Genomic DNA, 9,901 nt, shown 5'->3' with positions numbered 1-9,901 from the left:
GCAAATCAATCCCAGAACAACAGCAAAGGGCCTTGTGAAGATGCTGGAGGAAACAGGTAAGCACGTATCTATATCCACAGTAAAACAAGTCCTATCAAATCCCTTTGTCACTCAACCATATACACAAGTGCTAGAGTGGATGAAAGTCTTTGATGCCGTTCCAAGTAACATAGCATTTAATGACAAGTACAATAAACCTCTGATTTACACATAACACAGTTTACACATATTGTTACATAACACAATATACTGTACACCTAATAATATTTAGTATAACAACATAAGACTGTATACAATAAAAATACACTGTAACTGATTTTTTACAGTGTGTGTGTGTGTGTGTGTGTGTGTGTGTGTGTGTGTGTGTTGTGTGTGTGTGTGTATATGTGTGTATTTATGTATGTATCTGATCTGCCTTGGCTGGCATGGAGAGCAACGAGATCAAACCCATTAATGCTGACGTGCTCTACGAACAGAATCAGCCTTCAAATAACCAGTTAGTACTTCTACATGCAGAAAAAAATACAAAAGTAATTCTAAATACCACAAAAAATGTTGTGGGACCATTCAAATGTCAACTTGTGTTGTTTCATCAGGTAAGGCAATCTGGAGACTATACTGACTGTTAGCAGAGATTGGCAGCCAAGAGTAAGAGTAAGAGATCATCCAAATATTCTTGTTTTATAAACTACACAAAAGGCAAAGCCCCTTTTCTTTACGTATATTGCTCTCAACTCTCCTGGACTGAACAAATTAAAAGGCCAATGTTGCTTTAACCTGACATTTTGGTCACTTTCTCGACTATGCAATGAATTACTAAAAGAGCAGTGGTGTCCCTGTTGAGAAGCTTCAAGTAGGTTTTCGACGCACCTTCAAAGTGTCAAGCTGGCCTGGGCCTGTGTGTAGCCAGCTGGTCTATGATAGCTGTGCAGTATGTAAACCTCACTCTCCTGGCCTTAAGAGACACACCAGCAACCGAGGCTAGAGGCCATGGCTTTTATACCCTCCATGCTAGAGCGTCATGTATATACTACCAGGTGGGACTTTTAGAAAACAAATTAAATTTTCTATCTCAAGGTTATGATGTCTTATGTTGTCTAATAATAAAAAATAAAAAAATGGGTCATTGCATGAATACGGCACATAGTTCAGTTCAGTCTACTGTGCAATACAATGACTCATGGCTCTTTTTTTTTTTAGATCTGTACCTTCCTGGTAAATGGAACTACTTGGTCATGGCATATTTTCCAGATGGTTCTGGCACATGCATACAACAACCTGAGTGTTTGTATTGGCTATGACAACATGAAGAGCTACCTGTTCAAGGTATGGGTTTGTCGTGCATCCTTTTTAGCCTATCAATGACTTTTCTGAGATATTTTTCAGCTTTACAGTTTCAGTGAAACTAGCATGCCACCAATAGTGCTGAGATTTTTAAATATTTTCCACAGACAATTCAGAGGTTGTTGACATGAATTTTATTGCTGTTGGTAATTGTCATAGTATATAGTTTTTTAAAGAAAATAAGGCAAGTGTTGTTTTTTTATTCCTGATTTTGTTGATGTCATAGTGGTGAAAGCAAAATAAATTTTTCTCTTGAAAATTACTTATTTATTATTTACAGTAATTAATTTAGCAGATACTTTTTTGCAAAGCGACTTGGACAGAAAAAGGTAATCATTTGAGAAGTTCTATAATCATTTTCAAATTGTTCAGAGAAGTACAAGTAGAGGGAAGGTAAGAGAAAGAGGTGAAAGACTGTATAGAGTTTTTAGAAGAAGATAAATAAATATCAAAGAAGTTATTTGATCAAATAAAATTATACATGTGCTGTAAATTATATGAATTCTTTCTGTTCACACTTTGTGGATCCCACAAAATGAAAACTTTTTTCACCCAATTGTCTTTTACATCACTACCTTTCACTAGTCACACAAGCAACTATGCATTGAGCTTTCTATTATATGTTTGTCACCCGATTGATCCTTGTTTTTCTCACATTAAATATTAATATAAAATTTTCATTAAAAGTATATGAAAAATTTCAAATGATGTCAATTTTGACATAAAAACACAACAGGAATTGTGTTATAAGCATGCATAAAAAGATAAATGTAAACATGCAGTAAAGGTAAAAGATAGGTAAAACAAATAATTCCAAACAGAACAAAATTAAAAGATAATTCACTCATTTCAGAAAAATAGAACACAAAATCAGTTACTTAAACGCATTAAAATGACATATATTAAAATATTCAGGAGTCGTGTTTATGTAAACTGCATGAAGACTATGTGCTACATATATATTTGTGCTTTTACACTGCATTTGATATTCCAACAGAAACATCCTCTCTCTCTGTGTGTGTTCTCTGTGAGCATGGTTACAAATCCATTCAAATATAAAAGAAAAAGAAAAAACAAAAATGTTAAAGAAAAAAATTATTTTATAACCTAGTGGTGTATTTATTAGAGATTACAAAGACGTTTGCATCAGGCACACCTCTTGCAAGATAGCGCTGCCCTTTGTGACACTCCAAGTAAGGACCCCAATCCTCTGTGGGTGAACAGGCTGTTCTGATACGCTGCATGACGAAAACCATGAGATCATAATTAAATAGTGCTAGACTAAAGAATACAGTTGCACCACTCATAATTTCCTGTGTATGCCTGACATCGCTGAAGTATAAGTACAGAAAAAATAAGTAATATATATATATATATATAATTATTATTATGTTCATACATTTTAACACATTTACCTGCCAGATACTTCCGTTAGATTTGTACACTTTCCAGACTGCCACAAAAGGAATCCATATGAGGCAAAATGAAGTCATACACCAGCCTAGGGCATTGCCCCACTCTGGGTATGGAACAGTACCATAAGTGGGGGGCTTTAAAGTATATAAAGACCATCCAAGAATAAACTGCATAAAAATAACAAAGCATTACATTTCCTTGAAGGATTTTGCTTTTATATACATGTACAATTATCATTTTAATCTGTGTGTGACAAACTGTATCAAAGGATTGTGAACATTGTACATACAGCTAGAACAACTGGGGTGATAAAAAACCAGCAAGCCTTCCACCATAACCAGAAAAGGGAGCTCCTGGTCTTAATCATCATCTCAATATCCTTGATGAATCGATTACCACCTGGAACATGTTAGTACAGCTTAGAAATTAACAGATCAATGGGTAGAAATGTCAAAAAATAAAATGATCAGATATTACAAGAATCATATTTACCATACAGTATGGACAGACCTAGCACCTCTATTAACCCTGCAACCAGGATAATCCATCCAGCGCAAAATGTATCCATTAAATTCACCCAATAGATTCCTGCCTATTAAACCATGGTTATAAACATCAGTTTGTTAATATCCACTCATATAATTCAATATAACTGTTCTATTCAACTACATTTCATGTAATATGTTTTTGTAATCTGTTTATGGACTCTCCATCAATAGCTGGTGTGTGGTGAGTGTACTGGCGCACTATGGCTGCCATCGCATCATCCAGGTGGATGCATAATGCATAATGGTGGTAGTTGAGGAGAGTCCTCATATACTATGTAAAGCCATTTGAGTGCCTAGAAAAGCACTATATAAGTATAAGGAATTATTATTATTATTATTTATCGTTTTAGATGCTTTGTGAGGTGAATCCTCCACTTATATAGCTTTACCATGATTTAAATCTAAACCTACATTCCTAATTGATGTTGCTCATAATGGTTTGCCTACCCCAGTGACGCATGGCAGGCCGAGCAGAAAGAGAGCCGTGCAGATTGCTATGGTAATGAGGCCCCGTTTGGACTTCAAAACATGGGGATAGGCATCCTGGAGGCAGGTGGCAATAACCTCTGTGGATGAATCATGGTTCAGATCAAATATTTATGAGCTGCTATTGACATTCCCAGGCAAATTTTTTCTTTAAAAAAACATCTATTTTGATTGTCTTGTAAAACTACATTTGCACAGATCATGTCGACCTGATTTTGGCGAAGCCATTTGAAAGTCTTCCTTACGAGGAAAAAATTAGAATTAAACAGCAGGGCAGATCAACACCTAAGATTGATTTAGTGCAAAAAATAGGGTAAATAAATTTATAATGTAGGCCGAAAATGAGCTTCCCCTCTTTGAAAGACCAGCAGCCGCCACTGGCTTCCATTTGATGTGACTCAGCAAATATTCTCTTGATATTGGCATTGGTTCAACAACCAAATGAAAATCAAGGTATGCTGGTGTACATATTTGAAAGGTTACACTAATTTATATGAGAAGCTTGTTTGCAATACCAATACTAGCCACATAGAGACATGAATTGTGTTTTTTTTATACAGGATATGGTTTGAATATGATTGTTCAGCATCAATACTATGTTCCAGGTACTTTACGCAATCTCTCAATCATTGTGAAATGTAATTTAACCACTGATCAATTACTTGAGTCTTACCTATTATTGCAAACTGGGAATCCAAGCCAAGAGTGATCAGCATGATGAAAAACAGTATAGACCACAGGGGGGATATAGGCAGCTTAGAGAGAGCATCTGGGTATGCAATGAATGCCAAACCAAAGCCTAAAACACAAAATTGGGCTTAGCCTTTTAAACATAATTACAGTAATTTTTGACAAATATCATTGAGGACCAAGACAGCAAAATATCAAGGTACAAAGGTAAAACACTCTACTGTGTGTGTGTGTGTGTGTGTGTGTGTGTGTGTGTGTGTGTGTGTGTGTGTGTGCGCGTGTGTGTGTGTATGTATATGTGTATATATGTATATGTGTATATATACTGTCATGGTATATATACACATATATATATATATATATATATATATATATATATATATATATATATATGTATATATATATATATATATATATATATATATATATATGTATATATATATATATATATATATATATATATATATATATATATATATATATATATATATATATATATATATATATATATATATATATATGAGAGAGAGATTTCAGATCTTACCTTCTTTTGCAATGTCAGACACTGGTATCCGATAGACATGTGCCATGTGTCCAAGGATAGAGAAGATGGCAAAGCCAGCAAAGACACTAGTGCTACAATTTATAACACATACTATAATAGAGTCTTGGTAGCAGTTGTTGTTAAACTTGTTGTAAGAGGACAGAGCCATCAAACCACCCCAGGCAATAGAGAGGGAAAAGAATATCTGAGTAGCTGCATCCTTCCAAACCTATAGTAAAAAAAAAAAAAAAAACATTCTGTTGAAAAGACCAGCTTAGGTTCAGGCTGGTTAATGCTGTTTAGTACTGGATTGATATTTGCACACTAATTGTTAATAGGAACAGTGAGGTTAGATCATTATAAAGAGCTTGAACTGTACCTCAGCCTCGACCAGTTTGGTGAGGTTAGACTGTGCGCCAATGTAGTACTCAATGCCATCTTTTGCACCCTCCAGAGTTACACCCCGAATCAGTAAGATCAAAAGGACAATGTAAGGGAAAGTAGCTGTAAAATACACCACCTAAAACAGCCAATATGACATGTAAAACAATTTTAGTTCATAAAAATGAAGCAAAGAATGCATTGTTTTCTCGAAATCTCAGTGCAATTTGCAGATGTGCTGAAGATAAAGTATATCATTTCTGCGCCACTGGCATCACCAAATGGAATAGCAAAAATAACGATTGTTTTCAAACAGGTTTCCCCGGACACTAACCCATCTGCCATTGGCCACCAAAACCGATAGCTCTGCCCCAAACAAACAGAGAAATGTTTTGATAGCACCACAAAATGAAGGTAATCAGCCTACAAATTGCTTGCTTAGTCTCTTCGTATTAAGCTGGGATCAGTTCCAAAAGAAAAGACTACCATAGCTGGTCAGTCGCAAGCATATGTTGTGTTTTGGATGCTGGCCCCAGTTAGGGATGCTAGTGTGCTAGATTCCACACTAGGTTTCTTAGACTTGTTTGGTTGACCAGCTTCACCATAAAGGCCATGCTGAATGATTGGCTTTACCAATTAAGTTTTGCTAGTAAACAACATGAATTTTCTGGTCCACCAGTTATGCCAGCAACAAACAACATATACCAGCAAATTCATGCTGGTCTTTTCACACTTCAGCATAACATAAAAGGAACATACTACTTTTCTTCCTGAATTTTACAGTGAATCAAATTAACTTTACTGTGATGAAACACTAACTTTCCCAGATGACTTGATGCCTTTGAATAGAGCTGCTGCGACTAGTATCCATGCAAGCAGCAGGCTGAGGGCCAGGTGCCAGACCACTGGTCCCGTCTCATCCATACTGCTCGTGCGCTGAAGGGCCACCATGCTTTAGACAGATCACTTAGTCAACAAAATGTCAAAATGAACAAATAAAAGGAAAAATATGCCAACATACCAACAAAATAAATTAAGTATTAAATGAAACTAAAAACCTATTTTTTTTCCTTTTTTTTTAATTATCGGAAATTTCTACAGCTTGATCTGGCCATAAAAAAGGTCAAAAACCCATTTCATACAAAGCATGACTAAAAACAAACATTTTGATGACTATATATTTTTTACTTAATTTTTACAATGAATTTTGCAATACTTAATGGTACAATTGCATAAAATATAATGTTACAAAAACATTTTTCATTTACAGTTAACCAATTAGTAAAGGCAACAGTAACAGATTTTAATATATAATTTCTACAATTAAAAAATGAATTGAATTACATGTACTGTAATTACTGTGTAATTATATTTTGTGTAGCTGTTTGTACTGACATTGCTTTTATTGCTATTACTAAAGTAATTCAAAATAGTAACGTGATGTGTGACACAGACACTCTAAACTAAAGTGTTAACACTGTATCTTTTACTTAAGGCATAATTAAAAATCTTCTCACTGACAAGCAGCTATTTTACAATAACAAATGTTTACTTACTCCCAGTATTTCTCACTGGGGCTCTGTCCTGGTAAAAAATCCAGGCAGGTCTGATTTTCAGCAGTCACATTCAGTGCTGAAATAAACAAAGCTTCATTTGAACATTTTGTACAGTATTATTCAATTCTATCTTGATAAATTCTTTGTACCTGCGAAAGAGTAGTTAGATCAATATATAATTTAAACTCTTATCATTCCAAACACATGTGTAAGGAATTGATTATTAGAGAAGTTTGTCACAGGGTTAAATTTGAAAGACAATATTTGCTTTAAAAAAAAGTTAATCTGGAAAGATCTGAAATACTTTCATATCATGAGCAAATAGCCATGTTATGTCTGACATTCAATTCTCTGCAGAGAAACATTCTATATAACAAACCTATCTCAGTTGTGTTGCAATTTGAAGATCCACTCCAGGGTAGGGGATATTGAAATGATGCAAAAAGATAGTAGATACTATATGCAATGATGACATTATAGTAGATTGCCAATAAAGTGCTGACCAGCATCATTGTGATGCCAACACCTACAGTATAAAAGATTACAAAACATAAGTTCAGTCATGACAACTCTGAAAGATTTAGCATGTAAATGTGGGTATGACATTTTGATAGGGTCTAGACCAGCGAAGCTGGGGTGGAGGTGGGTTCCAGAGAAAAAACTCTTGCAGTGCACAGAGATAAAACTGGCTTGTCTATAAAAACTGAGTGATTTAAATCTTACACAAAGAGAGAGACACAAGTTGTTTGGCCAACCGATTACATATCAAAGGACCAATCAGCTTACACCATGTCAGCTAACTGGCTTAACATGTTACATGTGAGCAAGCCGATTGGCTAACAGATAACAAGCTCAAAAAACCTGTCAGCTTGCATCACATAGTTTCATGGTTAAGCTTTGGTCATTAGTATAAAACATAAACGTTTAAATCAATCGGCATAAAACACTGTGTCATAATCTAAACTGAACTGAAATTATTTGAACTTGACTCAAAATATAAAAAACATGCTCATTGGTTTTTCAGTGTCCGCAAACCACATTAAACCATAATGTAAATGTCCTGAGGATTAATGGAGGTATGCAGTCTGCATATTAACTACCCATATTAACTCTGCAAAGTATGTCTCAAGGTCAGTTTGATACATTAACAAACTAACCTTGGGACATTTACTCCAGTAATGGACCTTAAAATATGGAAAAAGTCAACCTGAATCCACACGTTAACTTTTAAGGCACCTCCTTTGCAACTTTGCTACTACATCAACCAGTTTCAGAGGAAAACTGTAAATTATAGTTTATAAAATACTAAACAACCAAACAAACTCAATTTGCTACAGTGAGGAACTAATAATTACAAATGTGTAACATGAATCATAATACTGTTAACTTTTCATTATTAGCCACACTCAAACTTATATTACTTAAAGAAAATCTATTTGATTTTGGTGAGCTTACAAAAAAAAAGTGTCCATTGCTTACCTTGCAGTATAGGCACAGCTTTCCATACATTGATGGGACCTTGGCTGCAGAACTGTCCAAATGAGCTCTCCATAAAGAACAAAGGCAGGCCAGCAACCGCCAGCATGATAGTGTAGGGGATGAGGAACGCCCCTTGGTTTGTTAGGGAGATGTGTGGTAGTGTACAGGATAGAGAGAAATATATAGGGATATAGGACTATGTGACAAATATTTGAGAGGTGTTTAGATTCTAGAAATAGTACTTTTGCACGTTTACCCCTCTACTGTGCAACTAAGAAAATTATTTAGATTAACACAAATTAATTGTGCAAAAAGGAATCTTACCTCCCCCATGTTTGTATGCCAAGTAGGGAAATCTCCACACATTGCCAAGACCCACTGCATAGCCGATCATAGACAGCATGTACTCTCTTTTGCTGCTCCAGTTCCCCCTCTCAGTGTTTTCATCTTCTGTCCCAACATGAGAGTCTGGAGTGTTAGATTCATTACTGACCTGCAAAAAAGAATGAAAAGAAAATCTTTAGCTAATGTTTGTAAATTTCTTAGAATATTTATATATATATATATATATATATATACATATATATATATATATATATATATATATATATATATATAATTATATTATTTCCTATTATATTCCCATTGCTACTATTGCTTCCTACCTTGTTGTTTTTAAACAGTATGTCTGTAATGTTGTTCAAGCCATATTTACTCATTCTTAATTGCAGTCTCAAGAGCCACCGGTAAAGAGATATATTCAACTGACCGAGTGAACTTGAGGAAAAACTACACTGAAAAACAGTGGGAAGTCTTTTAAACAGGTCAAATCCCACCCATTCCAGCCAGCCAGCCAGCCATCCACCCCTCCTTTTTTTAACATGACAAAACATCACATTTTGTGTGTTCATACACATTGCACATACAGCCTGATTATAATTTCTGTAACTCAACTTCAAGTCTCTATTTTAAGTGTTAATGATTCAACATTGATTAGCTATAAGTTGATTGGAACAGTTAAATACAGTGCATATAGTGAATTTACTGTTTATATCTTTACAGTGTAAATACTTTTTCTTTTTAACTGGAATTCGAAGTACCAGACTAATTACTTATAATGACTAAATATTTAAGAAATTTCCAAGTGAATATCAGGGAAAACTGACTACTCACTACCAAACATTGGAGACCAAAAAACTAAGAGGAGGCTACACAACAGGGGCATGTGTCAATAGGCCTGGCTCCCCCAATAGCCTCCCTAAATAGGAGTGGTAGAATGGTAAGAGTGGTAATCTCATTTTCCATCCCACTGAGAGTTCAGTGACCCCATATCAAAGGTACTGAACAAATAGACTAAACTAAATATATTTAAACAAAACATCAATGCATTATGACTGCATAATATGTTTTAGAGGGGTAAAGTTTAATTTAAGTTAAATATTCATAAAATATTTGCT

The 9,901-nt window shown here is 34.8% G+C and overlaps 2 protein-coding genes across 2 annotated transcripts in view; both read right to left on the bottom strand.

Annotated features, from left to right (window-relative positions):
- The window catches only part of LOC127633040 (chemokine-like protein TAFA-1), a 588,934-nt gene that overhangs the window by 147,361 nt on the left and 431,672 nt on the right, over positions 1–9,901 (bottom strand). The window lies entirely within an intron of this gene.
- Positions 1,469–9,222, bottom strand: LOC127633036 (sodium- and chloride-dependent neutral and basic amino acid transporter B(0+)-like). The gene is made up of 14 exons (XM_052111896.1): positions 9,110–9,222; positions 8,769–8,937; positions 8,445–8,576; positions 7,345–7,491; positions 6,966–7,041; positions 6,229–6,361; positions 5,408–5,548; positions 5,029–5,257; positions 4,468–4,593; positions 3,756–3,874; positions 3,253–3,352; positions 3,050–3,159; positions 2,760–2,927; positions 1,469–2,582 (listed from the first exon to the last, which is right to left on the bottom strand). Exons 1-14 carry the CDS (start codon positions 9,161–9,163, stop codon positions 2,445–2,447), a joined length of 1,842 nt encoding a protein of 613 aa, XP_051967856.1. The 5' UTR covers positions 9,164–9,222; the 3' UTR covers positions 1,469–2,444.

Source organism: Xyrauchen texanus, chromosome 39, assembly GCF_025860055.1.
Source record: "Xyrauchen texanus isolate HMW12.3.18 chromosome 39, RBS_HiC_50CHRs, whole genome shotgun sequence".
Lineage (NCBI taxonomy): Eukaryota > Metazoa > Chordata > Actinopteri > Cypriniformes > Catostomidae > Xyrauchen > Xyrauchen texanus.
This window is presented reverse-complemented; position numbering and strand designations above follow the sequence as displayed.

Coding starts and splice junctions, on each gene's coding strand:
- LOC127633036 (XM_052111896.1), bottom strand. CDS start 9,163: ATGAGTAAATATGGCTTGAACAACATTACAGACATACTGTTTAAAAAC. Junction 8,938..9,109: donor TACTGTTTAAAAACAACAAG/GTAGGAAGCAAT, acceptor TCTTTTTTGCAG/GTCAGTAATGAATCTAACAC. Junction 2,583..2,759: donor CTAACGGAAGTATCTGGCAG/GTAAATGTGTTA, acceptor TTCGTCATGCAG/CGTATCAGAACAGCCTGTTC.